The following is a 22734-nucleotide window of genomic DNA, read 5'->3' as shown; positions in this document are numbered from 1 at the left end:
AAAACTTTCTACTTTACAATTTTTAAGAAATTGTAAATTGCAAAATAAAAGGAACTGAATTTCCAAGTCTCCTGACTGTTCAAACTGTCATTGCATTCTTAAAATGGTGTGTGAGAGCACTTATTGTTCCATTGCTAGTTTGCCAGCCTTTGAGCACACCATTTGAAGAGGGCTGTCAGCTTATTTATATATTGAAATGAATATCCAATTACGTCTACAGGACCTGGTGCCAACTTTGCCATGCACATAATGGCACTAGAAAAAATTTAGGATGCAGGTACTGGAAACCAGAGTTAAAAAGTGTGGTGCTGGAGAAGCACAGCCGGTCAGGCAGCATCCGAAGAGCAGGAGACTCGACATTTCAAGCATAAGCTCTTCATCAGGAATGTGCATTAACATTCCTGATGAAGAGCTTATGCTCAAAACATTGACTCTCCTGCTCCTCGGATGCTACCTGATCAGCTATGCTTTTCCAGTACCACACATAATGCCACTATTTGAACAACCAAATCGTGCTGGCTGGAACATTGGGATTATACACTTTTGCACTTTTCACTCACTTTGCCACACTATGCCCTACCCACTCTCTCTCAAACACACACAAAACCCATGTCATCTGGTGGAAGACATTTAAAAAAAGAGATAAAACTCCACAATTATAAGGAGAAAAACTTCTTTTTGATGTCCTGAAACCATCCAGGAAATCATCACTGCCAAGTCTTATCATTAATTAAACTTCAATGCAATGTGTCCTTGCCCCAGTCTGGCGTCAATCCATATCCCTCACACAATGAATCAGAACTCTCCAGCCTAACAGCTGGTTCCACCAAAACTCTGAGGTGAGTTCATCTTCATTTTAGTGGAGCACTGGATTACTTTACCAGGCTCCACAGCCCAAAATGGACAGCTATCACTCTGGCTGACCCACTCCACACCACAGCCAACCCCATCAAACTTGCCTCTTCTAACCCCAGGGCCAACAGGGCTGCATGATTATGCAGCAGACTTCAATATTTCAGTCCCTACCAAATGGATAGGGCCTCTGACAGGAGGGAGTCATATCAAACTCTCCCAAGATCCTGGTGCCAGATTTGATTTTTTAAAAACTTTACCAAATTAATAGCAATGTTTTGAGTTATTTGACTCAAATGGCAAATCAATTTGCTATTAGGAAAGAAGTATTAATCAGTCTTAATAATGGATCTGTATGAATTAAGTTTAAACATTTAAGAATTGGACAGCTGAGCAGTTTTTCTCTGCCAATTTTAATTGTAACCATTAAGGGAAGTGATCTCACTCAGTAATGCACAGCTGTCTCATTATTAAAGAGTAAAGTTATTTTCAGGGTGGGGAGAGACAATCTGGTTTGTTTTATTAAAATATTTAGTCTTCTCTGACATCATGTGAATGCTCTGTTGCCCTCTAGTGGTAAAACTATTCTTATTATTTTTGATCTCCTTGCAGGTGCCAGGCAAATCAGGCAAGCTAACAATTAAATATTAATAATTAAAAACACATTTTTTAAAGAATAGGCTACATTAGCTGAAACATCATTAGGATAGTTGAGAATTTATCTTCCAAATTCCCAAATGAAAAAAATGGGTGATATTAGGAATCATGTTATTAAATTTGGAATTCATGTTAAGGAAGAAAATTCACTCTTTTACAAATTCTTGTGAAGATTAGACAAAGAGGAGGAGGAAGGGTTCGAGTGCAGAATCAGCACTGGCTTGAATGTGTAATGTAAATAAAGTTATAATATTTATTTAAACTAATATAGTATAATATCCTAAAGATCCACTGCAGATTAAAACCTGGCAATAAACCACCCCAGTTCAATCTCTTATATGTCACTGTTATACGTCAGTTGAGCACTAACTAAACTCACCAAACTCTGACATCTGGCAACGAAAGGAAAGTGTGCCTTTGAAAGAGTAACATGTCAACAATTGGTTAGGTTTACTGTTCCTGTTTTAAAGGAGAAAGTGAGGATTGCAGATGCTGGAGATCAGAGCTGAAAATGTGTTGCTGGAAAAGCTCAGCAGGTCAGGCAGCATCCAAGGAGCAGGAGAATCGACGTTTAGGGCATGAGCCCTTCTTCAGGAATGAGGAAAGTGTGCCAAGCAGGCTAAGATAAAAGGTAGGGAGGAGGGACTTGGGGGAGGGGCGTTGGAAATGCGATAGGTGGAAGGAGGTTAAGGTGAGGGTGATAAGGTGAGGGTGATAGGCCGGAGTGGGAGTGGGGGCGGAGAGGTCAGGAAGAAGATTGCAGGTTAGGAAGGTGGTGCTGAGTTTGAGGGTTGGGACTGAGACAAGGTGGGGGGAAGGGAAATGAGGAAACTGGAGAAATCTGAGTTCCTGTTTTAAACGCATCTATTTGATGTATTATGTAAAATAATGGATTGGTAGGGGATTGTTATAAGGACAACAATCACATCGTGTGTTCAGATGATAATAAAATTGTTCAAACATCATTTTCTTAGCCCGTGATATCACCTGAACCTGCAAAGAAAATATATTCATCTATTAATTTGCAGAAATGTTTTGTTTCTAAATATAATGTACATTGCTGGTCCAGCAGCACATGTCACTGAAATAAAACAGTGCAGATAATTTTTTTTAATATTAGATAAATTTTAGAACGTGTGCGGATGTTAGTGGGCATGGTTTGCACCCACCTACTGATAACCTGTTTGCATTTGGGTTTCTAATATTTTTATCTTTACCTTCATTGAAATATTGAACTCTTACATAAAGAAAAACAAAAAAAGAAGCACCTTGAGCCTGTTTTGCCATTCAATAGAATCATGGCTGATCATTGAGCTTACTACCCTAATCCCACCTCCCCCCCCCCCCCCATTTCCTTTGATCTCTTTAGCCACAAGAGATATATTTACCTCCTTCTTGAAAACACATAATGTTTTAGCCTTAAACATTTTCTAGTGAACTAAAATAGACTGCATAAGCTGAAACAACAATAAGATAGTTGAAAATTTATCTTTGGAATTCCCAAATGATGAAAAATGGGTGATATCACTGGCAGTAAATTCCACAGGCTCACCACTCTCTGGGTGAAGAAATTTCTCCTCATCTCAGTCCTAAAAGGTTTATCCTGTATCCTTAAAATATGACCCCTGATTCTGGACTCCCCCACCATTGGAAACACACTTCTTGCATCTAATCTGTCTAGTCATAGTGACATAGAGAAACAGACCCTTTGGTTCAACTCGTCCATGCCGACCAGATATCCCAACCTAATCTAGTCCCACCTGCCAGCACCTGGCCCATATCCCTCCAAGCCCTTTCTATTCATATACCCATCCAGATGTCTTTTAAATGTTGCAATTTTACCAGCCTCCACCACTTCCTCTGGCAGCTCATTCCAGACACGTACCACCCTCTGTATGAAAATGTTGCTCCTCAGTTCTCCTTTATATCTTTCCCCTCTCACCCTAAACCTATGCCCTTTAGTTCTGGACTCCCCCACCCCAAGGAAATTACCCTGTCTCTGAAATCTATCCATGCTTTTCATGATTTAATAAACCTCTATAAGGTCATCCCTCAATCTCCAATGCTCCAGGGAAAACAGCCCCAGCCGATTCAGCCTCTCCCTATAGCTCAAATCCTCCAACCCAGGCAACATCCTTGTAAATCCTTTCTGAACCCTTTCAAGTTTCACAACATCCTTCCAATATGAAGGAGACCAGAATTGCATGCAATGATCCAAAAGTGGCCCCACCAATGTCCTGTACAGCCGCAACATGACCTCCTAGCTCCTGTACTCAATACTCTGACCAATAAAGGAAAGCATACCAAACGCCTTCTTCACTATCCTATCTACCTGTGACTCCACTTTCAAGGAGCTATGAACCCGCACTCCAAGATATCCTTGTTCAGCAACACTCCCTCGGACCTTACCATTAAGTATATAAGTACTGCTAAGATTTGCTTTCCCAAAATTTACATTTTCCCAAAATTTCACATTTATCTAAATTAAACTCCACTGGTCACTCCTCAGGCCATTGGCCCATCTGATCAAGATCCCACTGTAATCTGAGGTAACCTTCTTCGCTGTCCACTATACCTCCAATTTTGGTGTCATCTGCAAACTTACTAACTATACCTCCTACGTTCACATCCAATTCATTTATAAGAATGATGAAAAGTAGTGGAACCAGCACCAATCATTGTGGCACTCCGCTGGTCACAGGCCTCCAGTCTGAAAAACAACCCTGCACCACCACCCTCTGTCTTCTACCTTTGAGACAGTTATGTATCCAAGTGGCTAGTTCTCCCTGTATCCCATGAGATCTAACCTTGCTTACCAGTCTCCTATGGGGAACCTTGTTGAACACCTTACTGAAGTCCATACAGATCATGTCCACTGCTTTGCCCTCATCAATCCTCTTTGTTACTTCTTCAAAAAACTCAATCAAGTTTGTGAGACATGATTTCCCATGCACAAAGCCATGCTGACTATCCAGAATCAGTCTTTGCCTTTCCAAATACATGTAAATCCTGTCCCTCAGGAATCCATCCAACAATTTGTGCACCACCAGCATCAAGCTCACCGTTCTGTAGTTCCCTACTGATATAATTTTATAAGTTTCTATGAGATCTCCTTCATTCTTCTAAACTACAGTGACTATAATCCTAACTGACTCAATCTCTCTCCATATGTCAGTCCTGACATCTCAAGAATTAATTTGGTAAATCTTTGCTGCACTCCCTCTACAGCAAAAAACATCCTTCCATAGATAAGGAGACCCAAACTGCACACAATATCCTAAACATGGCCTCACCAATACCCCGTGCAATTGCAACAAGACATCCTTGTTCCTGTACTCGCACCATCTCACTAGAAGGCCAACATTTCATTTGTCTTCTTTATTGTCTGCTGCACCTATCAGCAACTGATGCACAAGAACACCTCGGTCTCATTGAATATTCCCTTCTCTCAATGTATAGCCATTCAAATAATAATCTGCCTTCCTAGTTTTGCTACCAAAATGTATAATCTTAGAATGATCCACTTTACACTTCAACTATCATGCATTTGCCCACTTGTGCAGCCTGTGCCAATCATACTGTAATATTTCTTCTTCCTTCACCCTTACAGCCAACTTTCAGTCATCTACAAATTTTGAGATATTACAATTAGTTCTTTTGCCTAAATTATTAACATGCATTGTGAATAGCTGGGGTCCTTGCACTGATCCTTGTGGAACCTCATTTGTTACTGCCTGATGTTCAGAAAAAGACTCATGAATTCCTCTTTGCTTCCTGTCTGATAACCCATTTTCTATCTATCTCAATGTACTATTCCCAGCAATAAACATTTCTAGATAGATAAAGGACTTTCTTGTGTAGTTAGTTTTTAAATTGGGAGTAAAAGGATCATTTTGCTAATTTGTATTCTCTGTACTGACTGAGCCACAAGAGTGGAAATCAGACTTTCCAGCATGTTCTTCCAGTGATTGTTCTAGGAGAATATATTTGTAAATGTTCTCACTTGCAAATAATACATAAAGGGATGGACCCAAATTTTGAAGATATTTCTGTAAGTGGGCTCTGTGATTTTTGTTGAACATAATCCATAGCCAAAAGTATTATCTTCAGATCTGGGATCTTAATAATAGTTTCTAACAATCCATTTCTTCACAAGAGCATGATGACTAAGGATTTGCAAATTGCACTGAGAAAGACATTTGAAGACAATGGATGACATTCAAAAGAAGCACAGTCACTTAGCCACTAGGCTGATGAAAGTTAAATGATTTTTTTTTCTGAGAAATGGCAAGTAAATATATTTGTGTCAAAATTATAAAATAGTTAAAAAATTAAAATTATGCCATTGAGTTTAGCAGGAAGCCAGATGGGCAAACAGTTAGCATTGTTCGGCTGTAGAGCAGCATTTTCAAGGAAATCCTTAGGGAGTTTAAATAGATTGATAAGAACAAAAAGGACTTACTGATACTTTTTAGAGAATTAATAGAATAACATTTGAAGTCTTTGTACCAAGAAAAGGTAGGGGGAAAGAAGTAAAACTTTGCATTTATGCAGCACCTTTCACAGCATCAGGGTATCCCAAAATGCTTAAACCAATGTTTATAGTACAGCAACAGGAAACATGGTCCAAACTGCTCTATGCCCATGTTGATGCTACACACTAATGTCCTTCTATCATTCTTTTTATCTAAGTCCATCAATATATTCCTTCTCTCACATATGTTTTGCCAGCTTATTTTAAATGCATCAATGCTATTCACTTCAATTACTCCCTGGGACTGAGAGTTACACATTCTACTCTGTGTTCCCTTTGATTTTTCATGCTGTTGTACAGACCTTTGACGTCTGTGCATGGTACCAAATTTCAGACCCAGAAGTAATTCTGGGAACAGGATTGGATTGACGTTTACAGATACTCCAAACCACTGTGCAATTTAGAGGGAACATTCATTCTAACTACTTTTCATACTGAGAGGTTCCTCCTGAATTCAAGGTGCTCTTGAAGTGTTGTCAATGTTGTAATTTAGGAAATTTGGCAGCCAATTCAAACACAATAAGGTTCCCCCAAACAGCATTGTATTCACAACTAGATGATCTACTTTAATGATGTTGATTGAGGGATAAGTATTGGTCAAGTTAGGGCAGCATGGTGGCTCAGTGGTTAGCACTGCTGCCTTACAGTGCCAGAGATCTGGATTCAATTCCAGCCTCGGGCGACTGTCTGTGTGGAATTTGCACATTATCCCTATGTCTGCGTGGATTTCCTCTGGGTGTTCCGGTTTCCTCCCACAATCCAAAGATGTGCAGGTTAGGTGAATTTGCCATGCTAAATTGCCCATAGTGTTCAGGGATGTGTAGATTAGATGTTTGGTAAGGGGTAAATATAGAGTAATAGGGGAGAGGAATGGGTCTGGGAGGATTACTCTTCAGGGTTGGTGTGGCCCAAATGGCCTGTTTCGACACTGTAGAGATTCTTCTATGAAGTTACCCAGAGAAAGCCTTGCTTTAATCAAAATAGTGCCCTGAGCAGATGGGTCCTCAATTTAATAATAAAAGATGGCTCTTCTAATAATGCATCACTCCCTCAGATTAGACAGGAGCCTAGATATTGTGCTTAAGTGTCTAGAATGGGACTTTAAGTCACAAACTTCTGATTCCAAAGACAGAATGCTACCAACTGGCAAAACAGAGTCCAAAAGACGAAAACAAAACAAACAAAAGATGTTTATTCATTGAAGAATGGTGAGAATTTCTTGGTGAAATTTCAAGACCAAGGAACGTAATTGATAATTTGAAATCATTATGGAGGAATTGCTGAGCCTAAAAAGTGATTTGTCTTAAAGCAGGAAAAGATAACAAAGGGTGATGACTACAGATGCAGCAAAGCTTGATCTAAATGGTGACTGAGAGGATATTTCATGCTTGAAGTAGTTAACTTATGGAAAACTGCCATCTAATATATTGAATATCGCCCAAGTTGGCATAGTTTCATAGCCCACTAAATGTGCACAAAGGTGGCATAACTGTTTAGCCCATTGAATGGCATACTGGGTTGGCATAACTACCTAAGATATTGAATGGGGATTGGGTTGGCATGGCTACATAGCTCTTTGAATAAGGATTGAAATGGCATATCTTGGCTGGCATTGAATGGCACCTGGTATATTGAATGGGGACTGGTTGAGAATAGACTATCACAGTGAAAATGAATTCAGACGGACGTCAGCATCACTTAAAACAGCGAATGGAAACTCGATTGAACTTTTAAAAATATAACTTGCGGACTCAACATGTCGCTGAATAAGATGCACGTAGCCAGGAGGGAAACGAAAGTTTGTTCAAGTGGCCTTGGATGTGGATGCATTTTGAATACCCTCGAATTGTAATATTTTCAAATCAAGACAGCCACCAATAACAGGACTGCGGCGCCTTGTGATGGTAGTGCCTGAAATCTAAACGCTCAGACCAAGAGCCATAAAGGACTAACTGTGGCAATTATTGAAGAACAGACAGGCGAAGGCAAATTATAGAGGAAAGACCAGAAATATTTATCACCGAAACTGCATCCAATGACGAAAGTTGCAATAGTACACCCGTCAGGAATGTTTTGTGGACCAAATATCGGGATATTTATAACCAACTACGTCCTGTGAGAGATAGCAAGAAAAAAAATGCTAACCATTGCAACTATTAGTCCTTCTTTGACTAGAAAATTTCATTAAGCCCTGAGTTATTGCAGGAGACCGAAAAATGTGCAAACGCCGTGTTTTTGCTGTTGTTGCTTTCGTGAAGGAAGTGGACCTGGAATGTGTTGCTGGACTGACCACAATGTGAACATTAAACGGCGAATGCTTTGACAGATCCCGCCGCACCGCGTGAGCTTTGTTACTCAGAACTGAGTTTGTTTTCTCAATGCTTTGGTGGTGAGGAGTCGGAATGAAGGCGCCCTCCTCGAAGTGTAAGATATGAAGGGACGGTCCGGAAGCCTTTGTGTGTGTGTGCGTTTTCCTTTCTCTGCTCTGGACTGGACTGTCTGCACTGTGCAGGGTGAGAGATCAGAAATCTGCACTGATCAGCAGTGAATGGGAGACGACTGAATCGAGCGGAAACATCCCGGGCCACCCCCTGCTCCCTCCCAAAACCTGGGATATTATTATTTTCAATGTCAGTGTAGGAACCGGCGGATTTCCGAACATCTGTCCCGCTCTGATACGGCAGTAGGAAATCTCCAATGTTCCTGGTTTCTGGACTACTTTTAAATGTAAATACTTGGGTCCTTATAGATATACATTTCTATATCAAAGAGAAGTAAATCATTCCCGAAGCATTGATTCCATCCGCGTGATTCCCCCCCCCCCCCACCAAAAAAAACCCGACTCTAACCCTCGCTACAGTACTGTCGCTTTAACTCCCATCCTCATGTCCACTTGAAGCTGGGAGCTGGTCGAGGCGCACAGCAGATAATCGTTTTGCCTCCCCTCTCCCTAACCCAACCCCATCCAGTTGTTGTTTCAATCCGGCCAGTGTGTTTTGGGGATCTGGATCCACTCGGCTCTCCCCCGCGGTGACCTCTAGGATCGCCGAGCGAGAGCAAGCAGAAAGAGCAACAACAAACTAAGAAAAACAAAACGGCGTGTCGATCTGAGCTGACGAATGCTGAAGCAATGGAAAGTGTCAGTTTGTGGCGTTTGGCAGCACTGGGGTTGTTTCTGTTGCTCACTCAGTGCCCACAGTCTACAACAGCCCAGAACGGAAAGGTAAGGAGCCCAGGTTACAGTGAGTGACACCGCACTCTGATATTGTACGTGTGCCTATCCTATCCTACTAGGTTCGCCCTCTCTGCTCTTTTTCTTTGGGAGAGGGAACAGTTAACGTGTTCTTTCCCTTATCACCTTCCCCATTCCCCTTTGCAGGGGCAGATTTCCCTCCGGGTTGGAAATGGATTGAGCAATTTCTTTTTCATCGACATTCTGTTAAGGTCTCCCTGGGGAAATGATGTAGTGGTATTGTCACTGCTGTAGAAATTCATAGTCTCAGACTTATGTCCTGGGGTACAGAGGTTCAATTCCCACCACTTCCTCTTCAATGTGATTAATAAATCTGAAATTAAGAACTAGTCTTAATCAGTGTGTCAGCAACCCATCTAGTTCCCCTTTGGGGAAGGTCAGCTACCATCCCTACCCAGCCTGGCCTCCATGTGACTCCAGACCCACAGCAATGAGGTTGCCTCTCAACTGCCCTCTGAAATGGCCCTAGTAAGCTAATTGAATTCAAGAGTAATTGAATTCAAGGCCAGAGGCAATTTGGGGTGGACATAAATTATGGCCATGTCTGTGGCATCCATGTGCAGTGAAGGAATCAAGGAAAAAAATACAGGAGTGGAGGTAAATACTGCAGGGGCTGTTGTGAGATCTCCTGGCCTGACTCGAGATCAGGAAGCTCTTATTGATGGGTTGCTTTGACATAGATCCTTGTAACTGAAGAATAGAGAGGGCAACAAATCAAAAATTGCACCACTGAGGTGACCCCTGGATATCTATAGTTGTTTTTGTTTGCTTCTTGCATCAATGTGCTTATTTGAGCATCTTGTTTTCTTCTGTGTGCATGTTAAAATTGAGTCGTTAACTGAATCCAAATGCATGATGGTAGAAATTGGGTGGGGTGGATTATGTTGCAATGGTCGTGTGTGGGAAAAGGACTTTCATTCTGATATTTTTCTGTACAAATTACGATATTTTAATAGCAAATGCCTCGGTAACAGAACGTACCAAAACATACATCTAAAATCCTGACTTTTAATAAACTCTTTAATTCCTCTGTGCATTAATGTTTAGCATTAGATTAATGGATGACTGTACATTCCTGTCAGTGCTATATTAGCACACCGTTTCAATGCTGTGTACAGAATATGATGATAATATTAAATGTTACATTAAACATATTGCACAGTGAAAATGAAATTCACAAATGCCTCATTCACTTTTTAGAATTTTTTGTCTGCACATTCAAAATACAGGCTGATCACGTTAACTGGCTCGGTTATAATTCTTATAATGATGATTTACGCTTGTTACCTCCCACCTCCATTCATTCAAATTTCTCATGTTTTATCTTCACTCTGAAAGGTGCTTTCTAAATATCTTCAATTTTTGTTCCATTTATGCTAATTAATTTTATTTAAAAAGTCATAAGTTGTATTGACATTAAACATACGTAATATGGACACTAAAATAATTTTCATGTTTCATTATGAACTGTGTTGTTCACCAGTGATATTACATAAAAGTAAAATTGCCAAAGTTCTACTGGACTGTAGGGCTGCTCTTGTCTTAGAGAAACTTGACTTGGTTTAACCCAAAGGTCATCGTGTTTGAGGTGAATAGAGGGTTTGAGTAGGATAGCCCTTCATGGTAACACTGGCCAGCACAGGAATTAAATCCATGTTATTGGCATTACTTAGCATAGCAAGCCATCTAACCACCCCCCACCCCTGATAAATATTATATATCAGAGTGGGAACACAAGCTTTTGGCTTTTGGAAGAAATACAGATATTTGAGATAAGGAGCAAAGACTTTTTTTCGGCCTCTGATTTCACCAGTGAACCTCACACACAGTCATACAGCATGGAAATAGACCCTACAGCCCAACTCGTCCATGCCAACTAGCTATCCCAAGCTGAACTAGTTCCATTTGCCTGTCTTTGGCCCATATCGTTCCAAACTGTTCCTTTCCATGCACCTGTCCAAATGTCTTTTAAACATTCTAATTGTACTTGCCTCTACCATTTCCTCTGGCTGCATCATATATGCACCACCCGCTATGTGAAAAAGTTGCCCCTCAGATCCCTTTTAAAACTTGCCTCTCTCACTTTAAATCTATGCCCTCCATTTTTGGACCACCCCTACCCTAGAGTAAAGAGTTGGTTATTCACCTTACCTATGCACCTCATGATTTTATAAATCTCTATAAGGTCACCGTTTAGCCTCCTATGCTCAAAGGAAAAAAGTCCTAGCCTATCCAGCCTCTCCTTATAAAACCCTGCATTCTTGGTAACATCCTTTTGCATCTTTTTTACACCCTTTCCAGTTTAATAACATCCTTCCTATAGCAGGGTGAACCGAATTGTATGCAGTACTCCGAATGTGGCCTTATTCAATGTCTTGTACAGCCAGAACATGATGTCCCAACTCCTGTACTCAGTGTTCCAACCAATGAAGGCAAATTTGCCAAATGCCATCTTCACCACCTTATCTACCAATGATGCCACTTTCAAAGAACTATGTACCTACACCCCTTGATCTCTCTGTTTGAAGACACTCCCCAGGGTCCTATCTTTAACTGTGTAAGTCCTACCTTGGTTTGTCTTATCAAAATACAACTGCTCGCATTTATCTAAATTAGATTCCATCTACCATTACCCAGCTCACTGGCCCAGTTGCTTAAGATCCAATTGTGCTCTTAGATAACTTTCTTCACTGTCTACTGCACCACCAATTTTGGTGTAATCCACAAACTTACTAACCGTGCCTCCTATATTCTCATCTAACTCGTTTATGTAAATGAGGAACAAAGTGGATGTAGCATCGATCCTTGTGGCACACCACTGGTCATGGGCCTCCAGTCTAAACAACAATCCTCAACCAACACTCTCTGTCTCCTACCATCAAGTCAATTTTGTATCCAGTTAGCAAGCTTTCCCCGGATCCCATGTGATCTAACCTTTCTATTCTACTATGTGGAATCTTGTAGAAGGCCTTGCTAAAGTCCATGTAAACAAGGTCCACAACTCTACCTTCATCTATCTTTTTGGTCACCTCTTCAAAAACTCAATCAAGTTAATGAGAATGATTTCCCATGCACAAAGTCAGGCTGACTATTCCAATCAGTCATTGCCTTTCCAAATACATGTAGATCCTGTCCATCAGAATCCATTCCAATAACTTACCCACCACCATCATCAGGCTCACTGTTGTGTTGTTCCCTGGCTTTTCCCTGCTGTCTTTCTTAAATAATGGCACAACATTAGCCATCTTCCAGTCTTCCGCCACCTCAGCTGTGGCTATTGATAATCTTTGCTAGGCACTTGCAATTTCTTCCATAGCTTCACACAATGTCCTGGGATACATTTGATTAGGTCCTGGGATTTATAAACCTTTATTCATTTTAAGACCCCCAGAACCTTCTCTTCTGTAATGTGGATACTTTTCAAACATCACTATTTGCTTCCCTGAATTCCCTAGCTTTCATTTCATTCTCCACAGTAAATACTGATAATTAATATTCATTTAGGATCTCACCCATCTCCTGTGGAGCCACACATCGTTGGCCTCGTTGATCTTGAGGGAACCCTATTCTCTGACTAGTTACTCTTTTTCCCTTAATATGTTTGGAGAATCTCTTTCGATTATTCTCAACTTTATCTGCCAAAGCTAGCTTGTGGCCCCTTTTTTGCCTTCTGATTTCCCTCATAAGTGTACTCTTACACCCCTGATCTCCCATACTCCTCAAGGGATTCACTTGTCTATAACTGATAAATGCTTCCTTTTTCTTGACCAGAGCCTGAATATCACTAGTCATCTAGTGTTCCCTACTCCTGTCAGCCTTGCCCTTCACAGTAGCAGGAACGTGCTGTCCCTGAACTCGTTACCTCATTTTTGAAAGCTTCCCACTTGTCAGGTGTTCCTTTACCTGTGAACAGCCTCCTCCAATCAACTTTGAAAGTTCCTGTCTAATACCATCAAAATTGACCTTGCCCCAGTTTAGGGCTTTAACTTGTGGACCAGGCTATCATTTTCCATAACTACTTTAAAACTAATAGAATTATGGTCATTGGTCCCAAAGTGCTCCTCGACTAACATCTCAGTCAATTTCTGTGCCTTATTTCCCAGGAGGATATCACGTTTTTGCCCCTTCTCTAGTAGAGCCGTCTACATACTGGTTGAGAAAGTTTTATTGAACAGACTTAACAAATTCCTCCCCATCAAAGCCCTTAACACTATGGCATTCACAGTCTATGTTTGGAAAGTTAAAATCCCCTATTATTGCAAACCTATTATTCTTATAGCTATCTGCCATCTCCCTACATATTCACTCCTCAATTTCTTGCTGACTGTTGCAGGGCTTATGTATAATCCCATTAAAGTGATGACGCCCGTCTTATTTCTCAGTTCCAATGAATTGACCAAATATGGATCATTTTGGACTTTCAAATTCTCTTTGAAATTATTTTTTGTTGGTTGGTCATTTCCAAATAATAAACAAAGTGACAAAAGTAATCCAGTTTAGACTATTGAGTTCAAAAGCTCTTTTTACATAAAATACAGTAGATTTGTACAGGAAATTAATAAATTAACACTTATATGTTTTCTGGCATTATAATTGAGAGTGAGGTTTTAACTGTGACCATCTTTGGTTCAGACCCTGGTGCATTTCTGAGTTGCACAATGAATCCAATTTTTATCCCCAATATGGTGAATGGAAATGACCATCACATAGATTTAATAAGGGGCAGGCAACTCATCTGTTAGTTGACAACTGAAGAGGTGAAGCTGAAAATTGTCCCTGATCTGGCTGACATAAACATTTTGTGCCTTTTCTTTTCCTGTTTTTCAACAATCTTAGAAACGTCAAAAATGCAATGAGCAGATGAAGCTGACGACAGCCACAGCCTGTACCTCCTGTGCGATAAGCCAAAATCTCTTGTGTCCTCGAGGCTTCCAGAAGATCACTCAAGACTTCGGGATCAGAGACTGCAGGTAGTTTCCATGAAAGGCAACACTTCAAGCGCAATTAAACAACTTAACACCAAATGATTAGAGAAGATATACCACAGAAAGATATCCCATGGCTATAGCACTCTGTATAATATAGTATAATGTAGTATAATCTGATTACTGTACATATTTCAATTTTATAGGATCTGGGTGAGATCACACGAAGATTATTGCTTTCAGTTTTGATCCATTTACCTAAGAAACTATATACTTTCATAGAGTGAGTGCAGGAGGTGTTCATCAGATGGTTTTCTGGGACGGCTGGACTGAGCTAAGAGGAATGGTTGAGGAGGCTGGCTTGCATTTTCTAGAATGAACGAGAGGTGATATTAAAGGATTATTCAGGGAATATGCAGGGTAGATGCGGAAAGGTTGTTTCCTTCAGCATGTGTCTAGAACCAAAGGAGCTGTCCCTGAACTCTTGTTACCTCATTTTTGAAAGCTTCCGACTTGTCAGGTGTTCCTTTACCTGTGAACAGCCTCCCCCAACTTTGAAAGTTCCTGTCTAATACCATCAAAATTGACCTTGCCCCAGTTTAGGGCTTTAACTTGTGGACCAGGCTATCATTTTCCACAACTACTTAAAACTAATAGAATTATGGTCATTGGTCCCAAAGTGCTCCCTGACTAACATCTCAGTCACTTTCTGTGCCTTATTTCCCAGGAGGATATCACGTTTTGCCTCTTCTCTAGTAGAGCCATCTAAATATTGGTTGAGAAAGTTTTATTGAACAGACTTAACAAATTCCTCCCCATCCAAGTCCTTAACACTATGGCATTCACAGTCTATAGTCTCAGAGTAAGGAGCAAGCCATTTAGGACTGACTTGATAAGAAATTTCTTTACTCAGAAGATCATGAACCTTTGGAATTCATGAGGGCCATGGATGTTCAGTCATTGAATATGTTCATGTCAGTAATCTATATATTTCCAAATACTAAAGATATCATGGGATGGGGGATAGTATGGGAAAATGGCATTGAGGTGGATGGTTAGTCATGATGAAGAGTTGACTGGAGGGGCTGAATGGCCTACTCCTTCTGTGTTCCTAATTTCCTACATAGCCTAATTTAACATGTTTGTGCTGGTGATGCAGAGCCAGATTTGTAGTTTGCATGGTGTCATGACCTTGGATCAGAACTGCAAAATTGCAATAAACATTTTCAACATGCAATTCCAAAATGTGTTTTTTAAAAAGAGGACTGATACAGCAAAAGTGGCTACAGATGTAAATTAGGTGACTGTCTGGAGAAAGAGAGAGAGAGAGAGAGAGAGTGAGAGACCCTTGGAATGTCACACCTAAAAATGTGAAAGGAACGTCAAACAGGGAATGCCATTGTTCCACAAAAGAGAGACAGTTGGTGATGGTTTAACTTAAGGGGGGTCACTGTGCCTCAAGCAAGGGATGAGGATGAGAAGGAGAGTCCTTCATTGTTACCTCAGTTAATCCAGGCTGCCAGCGTCACTATGCATTGTAAACCTGCCATCCAGCCAACTGAACTAACCAATTAGTTCAAACAACAAGCTTTCAAAGGGGCAAGAGGCGAGACTAAAGAGACTGGACTATAATCTCTTTTAACTACAAACGTAGTGCGAGATTGGACAACCTCCAGTTCAACAGTCAGCCGCTTTTATGGGTATGTCCCAAACTGCAGACACATTTTATGTTTTCTGTTTGAAAAATACACAAGAATTGGTTAAAAAAAGTTCCATCTCTGCTAGCATGTGCTAATGGAGTGTGTGTGTGTGTGTGGACTAAGGTATCCATGTGTACAAGCCTGGGCTCAAGCGCTAGTGAGCAGTGCAGGTCACAGTTGAAGAACTATCCTCTTGTTACTCCAGTGCTGCAGATAAAGGGACTTGCTCACTGAGAAGTCAAAGTCCCTGAGCTAGAGGCCAGACAAAAGGAAGCAAGACAATAGAAGGACCTTCTCTCATCCTGGTTGCTGGAATTTAGTTACAATCAAAAGGAATCAGAACAAGACAAATTCAACCAATCTGCCAAACCAAGAATCTTGTCATCAGTATTTCAATTACCAGTGTAAATGCTGCTGGTGACCTTCACTGTAACTGCTGTAAAGTTCAATAGCACCTTTTCATAAATAATTCAGAGACTGATCCATGTATTTCTTTTTACTTTTTTGACTCTCCTCATTCCTAATTTGTGTGTGTGTGTGGTGCGTTACTAATTCTTCTCGTGTTTATTGATAATAAGCTCACTATTTGTTAACTCAAAAATGCCTGCTTAAATAGTTTCCTTTTCAAACCTAAGTCATTTGGGTCTGGTTCCCACAAGGGAAAGGATCTATTTTTAGCTTAACTTGTTGCAAAACAAACCAAGGGGGTGGGTGAATAAAGAAGGCAAGACAATTTGTCCCTTCTCGCCTGGGAGCTTAACATTTTGGGGTATCTCATCTGGAACTATAACAGTCAGGGCACTGAGTGCAACAATAGGTTTGAAAGTAGGAAGTGTGAGATTTTTAAGCCACATTTTTAAATGGTAATTTTAGGGCCACAAGGAAGCCAAACTGTGGATAATTGTAATTTAACTTTTATTTAAATGAAGTCCCTTGGCAGAATTCCCAATTTTTTGGTGTTGCATCAGCTTTGTGTCTAGTTGGATGACTCTGTAATGTTGAGATTTAATATAATGTTGAGATTATTATTCAATAGTACTGTAGTTGTTACAATTGTTGTGTAGTTTGTATTTTCAATCAGAATATGGTACAATTTGCTTCATGTCTGGGCCTGCTAGCTCTGGGATTTATTTATCTGTACAAAATGTCCCTTTATTACTGCTTTTTGCAGTTACCATTTAAAATACGCTAATGTTGAGTAAAGTTAGTCCTTGGCATATTTCATAGAACTGCAAGGCTTGGATAAGGAAGCATCCATGATGCAGTGTGCAATACTTGAAAGGTTCTATCTTTACACTGCCAGTATACTGAAATTTGTGCTTTTGGACATTATTAGTATCTCCCAATATGTGCCAGGAGAGCTGTCTTTGTCATGAAAACATTAAATGCTGGAGAAGCAGAGTTCATGTTTCGAGTCCAATATGATGCTTGTTTGGAATGCATTGAGACGCCAAGTATTAAGTTTGTTTCTCCCTCCTCAGGTGCTCTCAGAATTTTTCCAACAAATTTAATGTCTCTAATGCAGATTTCTAGCATCCACGGTATTTTATTTTGGTTTTAGAGTTGTCTTTTCCACTTATGCTTCACAAGAAAACTGATCCCAGAGTTCTGCAATTGGCTACAGGATAGCTTCTAGAATAGGATGAACACTTCCTACGTCAGTGCCTGAAGCTTATACCGTATTGGAAGCTGTCAAACTACCACAAGGGGTACTTTCTTGATCAGCCAGCCTACACTACACAAATATAACAAACTTGGGATTTTACCGTACAATTGAAGATGGGCTACGAGATCTGAGGTGGTGAAAGGAATCAGGAAGGATGACAATTATCTATACACCATCATGGGGTATTCCCAGAGATGGGAATGGCAACAGCTCAGCCATCTCATCAAAACTCGTCTCCAAACTCTGAGACCTAGGACTTTGCTTCTCCCTCTGCAACTAGATCCTTGACTTGTGCCCCACTGGTGCCCCACAGGTTGTGTACTCAGCGACTTACTATACTCCTATACACTCATGCCTGTGAGGCCAATATTAACTCTAACTCCATTTACAAATTTGTGATGACACCACTGTAGTGGGTTGGATTTCAAAGAACGATGAGGCATCATACAGTAAAGAAATGGACTGCTTAGTTGCATGCTATAAAGACAACAATCTCTCCCTCAATGTCAGTAAAATGAAGGAGCTAGTCATTGACCTTAGGAAATGAAGTGGAGGGCACATCCCTCTCTGTATCAATGATGCTGAGGTGGAGGTGATTGAGAGCTTCAAGTTCCTAGAAGTAAATATCACCAACAATCTATCCTGGTCTATCCATATTGATGCTACAGTCAAGAAAGAATACCAATGCCTCTACTTCCTCAGAAGGCTAAGGAAATTCAGCATGTCCACAATGACTCTTATGAATTTTTATAGAAAAATTCTATCTGGATGCATCACAGCTTGGTATGGCAACTGCTATGCCCAAGATTGCAAGAAATCGCAGAGTTGTGGCCATAGCCCAATCCATCAGGAAAACCAGCCTTCCTCCCATTGACTCTGTCTACACTGAGAAGGATCCCTCCCACGCCGTTTATACTCTCTTCCACCTTCTTCCATTGGATAGGAGATACAGAAGTTTGAAAATATGACAAAGAACAAAGAAAATTTACAGCCCAGGAACAGGCCCTTCGGCCCTCCAAGCCTGAGCTGATCCAAATGTACTGTCTAAACCTGTTGGTCAATTCCTAAATATTTGTATCCCTCCGCTGCCCACCTACTCATGCATCTGTCCAGATGCATCTTAAATGAATCTACCGTGCCTGCCTCTATCACCTCTGCTGGCAACGCGTTCCAAATGCCCACCACCCTCTGTGTGAAATACTTGCCTCGTGTATCCCCCTTAAACTTTCCACCTCTCACCTTGAAAGCATGATCTCTCATTATTGAATCCTTCACCCTGGGAAAAAGCTTGTCTCCATCCACCCTGCCTATACCCTTCATGATTTTGTAAACCTCAATCAGGTCCCCTCTCAATCTCCTTTCTTCTAGTGAAAATAAACCTAACCTACTCAATCTCTCTTCATAGCTAGCACCTTCCATACCAGGCAACATCCTGGTAAACCTTCTCTGCACCCTCTCCAAAGCGCCAACATCCCTTTGGTAATGTGGCGCCCAGAACTGTACACAGTATTCTAAATGCAGCCGAACTAATGTCTTGTACAATTTTAACAGGATTTTCCAGCTCTTATACTCAATACCCCGTCCAATGAAGGCAAGCATACTATATGCTTTCTTGACCACTCTATCCACCTGTGCAGCAACCTTCAGGGTACAATGGACCTGCACTTCCAGATCTCTCTGCCCATCAACTTTTCCCACCAACTTAGTTAAGAAGTTCTTCCCCGCTGTTATCAGATTTATGAACAGACCTCTCATGTATCTTCCTTCTCACCTATCCACTCCGCCCTCCCTTCAGACCTATCACCTTCATCCCCATCTCTATCCACCTATTGCACTCTTAGCTACCTTCTCCCAAGCCCCACCCTCTCCCATTTATTTTTCCATCCCGGAGGCTCCCTGCCTCATTCCTGATGAATGACTCTTGCCCAAAATGTCGATTTTCCTGCTCCTTGGATGCTGCCTGACCTGCTGTGCTTTTCCAGCACCACTCTAATCTTGACTCTCATGTACTAGAACTGATCTTTCTCTGCACCTGTAGCTGTAACACTATTCTGTTCTATTACCCTGATGTACTTACATAAGGAATGATTTGTCTGGTTAGCATGCAAAGCTGTATTTGTCATGTTTCTTGGTACATGTGACATTAATAAATCAAACCAAATCTCCAATTCAGAGGGTGAATTTTCACTGTTGTCAGGAAAATTTTGGCAAATGACAAATGCTGTGTTAGCAAAGAGCAACATTTTAATCATTCTCCCTGTGGTGATAGAGTCAGGTGATAGAGTCCTTCAAGTGCAAATCTTCCCAAATGGTACCTCGTGAACACCAGAGCTCCTAGTAGCAATCCCATGATTTCAGATTATATCTGATTTCACAGACATTGTTACGTAGGTCAGTGGCTTTCATACAAGAAACGGCAAAAGTGCTGTTAATATTCAAACATTCAGGGATTTCTATATATAGTCCTGCTAGCCTGGGCAAAAGGACTCACTAATTCAAAGTGCAGACTCTCCACAACCTCCTTAGAGAAACTAAGAAAAATATAATAGCATCCTGTTGTGGCCATATGTATACATCAGAACAAAGCATTTGTATGTGTCAGAATAAACCAGTTCTGTTTTGGTGTTGATTCGCTATGTGATGCGTATTATTTTAGAGTTGCAAAGATATCACAATGACAACATGTCCGACCTTCAGCAAGGAACCCTGAGCAAGCTGACTTGTGAGAGCATTTGAGGACTAGACACAAAACGCAATTCTTTAGAGAAGAGGAAAATGGTAATGAACATTCTCATTTTCAGGTGTTAATAGTGCAAAGTTCAGTTATATTAGCAGAGTTTTGTACTTTAGAGGATGGTTGATAGTGAGATAATCACAACATCATAGTTTTACAATATAGAAGGAGCCCGTTCAGCCCATCATGTCTGTACAGTCTCCTAAAAAGCTACTCAGCTAGTTTCTCCAGCTCTATCTCCTTTAATCTCTCACTTTCGAATATTTATCCAGTTCTCTTTTGAAATCCTCTTATGGCAACTGCCTCCACCATTCTCCCAGGCAGCGCATTCCAAATCCTATAACTCCCTGAGTAAAGAAGTTTCTCCACATCTCAGTCCCATCTCTCCTGGGTTGTTGGTAAATAAACGTAAGGGGCGACTTCCATTCGTTATCGCACTATAGAAAAAAAGTGATATGACACTCAGAGTTAAAAATATTCTTCACAAACGTTTGAGCGTTAAAATGATTAAGATGTGATTGAAGATCACTTTTTAACTCTGAAATGTTCGAGTCTATCACGCATACAACTTATAAAAACATGCTGTCATGGTTTCCCTGTGCAGCAGAATATAATTAAATGTATATAATATTCATTCTGCACAGTATTTTAACAATATTATGATTATGATGTATTTACATTTAAAGTTTTACTGTGGACCTGGGTGGAGAACAGCTGATTCGGCAAGTTGGTTGCAGACACTTATGCACGAAAACGGCCACAATTTTCAAATGTTGTACAGGATTCTGGAGCCAGGACTGCCTAGGTGAGTAATGAGATTTGATCTTGTAAGTGAGAGAGACTAACCTACTACAATGCTTTCTGGGATGCAAATTATGTGACAGTTTTATATTTGCATATACCGTGACTGATAAATTTAATCTCTTGTTCCACTTGATAAATATTGATTTTAACAATATCGGTGTTACGTTTTCTGTAGTATTATAGGTAAAGATTTCAATTTCGTTTCTGAGCTGCATTGAAAGTTCAATATTCTTGAATTATTTCATATAATCAACCGGATTTTAGAAACGAATCAAATGCAATTTGCGTATAACTGGTTTCAATATAGAGCTACAAGTCTGTGTCACTTATAGTCTATCATAGTATACTCTGGGCTGACCAGCTTGCAGTAGCATAGCATTTATGTTATTAGACTAGTAGTCCAGAAACATGGATTAATTAGCTGGACATGTGGGTTTAAACCCAACCACCTTAACTGAGGAATTTAAACTCTGTTAATTTAGTCAATCGGGAATTAACAAGTTTTTATCAGTGATGGTGACTGTGGAAACTGCTGCTTGTTGCCTGGTTCACAAAAAGGGAAAGATATCTGCTATTCGTGTCTGGCCAACATGTGACTTCAGCTTTAAAGGAGTTTGGCTGATTCTGAACTCTCCTCTGACAGTTGTATCAAACCACTATGAAAATGTAGAGGAAGGATATGACTGAATACACCCCGAGCATTGACTTCGGGACTCCCACTTACTGTACAGAGTCCTCCTCACTTACACCTGGGGACCTGGGCCGAAATTGGGAGAGCAGTCCTAAAGAATTAAAATAGTCATGCTTGTACCTAACAACCAATATCCTGGATTCCTTCTTTATCATCTGTAGTATTTTCTGTCCCATCGGAAGGAGGAGGCATGAGAGGTAGTGACACAGTAGCACACATTCAGGAGGAAGTGATCCAGGGAATCCTCAACCTTAACACCCAATCGTATGACATCTCATGCATCAAATCAAAATATGGATAAAATATAAAATCGCATCCTGATTACCACCCATCAGTGTTCCTCTGTAAAAGAAGAACTGAGCATATCGATGGTGCAGAATGTACTCTGATTGAGGGACTTCAGTGTCTATCATCAAGTGTGCTTCAGTAACCACATTACTGATCAAACTGGCCAAGCCCTAAAGGACATATCTGGCACACTGGTCCCGGAGCAAGTGATGAGAAAACCAACTTGAGGGAAAACCCTATTTAAAGTTATTCTCACCATTCTATCTGTCACAATTGCATCTATCCATGATAATATTGGGAAGAATGATCATCACATTGAAGTTTCATCTTCGCGCTGAGAACTTCCTTCATTTTGTTACATTGTACCACTAGGTGCTAACTAGAACAGATTGAGCAGCTTAAATAAAACAAAGAACTGTGGATGTTAGAGATCTGGAACAAAAACAGAAATTGCTGGAGAAACTCAGCAGGTCTGGCTGCATTATTTGGAAGAAAACAGAGTTAATGTTTCAAGTCTGGTGACTCTACTTCTGAACTGTTAGTAGCTAGGAAAAAGTGGTATTTATGCTGAAGCAGATGTGGTGGGGGGAACAAGAGAGGTAAATGAGTAGGCTGCTGGACCTGCTGAGT

The 22734-nt window shown here is 40.6% G+C and overlaps 1 protein-coding gene across 2 annotated transcripts in view; it reads left to right on the top strand.

Annotated features, from left to right (window-relative positions):
- The first annotated feature begins 7783 nt into the window (after positions 1-7783).
- The window catches only part of stab1 (stabilin 1), a 276631-nt gene continuing 261680 nt past the window's right edge, over positions 7784-22734 (top strand). The window contains exons 1-3 of one of the 2 annotated variants that reach the window (XM_087994200.1): positions 7784-9266; positions 14133-14266; positions 21008-21126. In XM_087994200.1, the coding sequence (XP_087850326.1) occupies positions 9174-9266; positions 14133-14266; positions 21008-21126 (346 nt within the window). In that variant the 5' untranslated portion in view covers positions 7784-9173. The remainder of the gene's footprint in view (positions 9267-14132; positions 14267-21007; positions 21127-22734) is intronic. The other variant, XM_043707873.2, reaches the window with a different exon arrangement.

This window comes from Chiloscyllium plagiosum, unplaced genomic scaffold, assembly GCF_037043375.1.
Source record: "Chiloscyllium plagiosum isolate Xiang-an unplaced genomic scaffold, Cpla_swu_hap1 HiC_scaffold_14, whole genome shotgun sequence".
Lineage (NCBI taxonomy): Eukaryota > Metazoa > Chordata > Chondrichthyes > Orectolobiformes > Hemiscylliidae > Chiloscyllium > Chiloscyllium plagiosum.
This window is presented reverse-complemented; position numbering and strand designations above follow the sequence as displayed.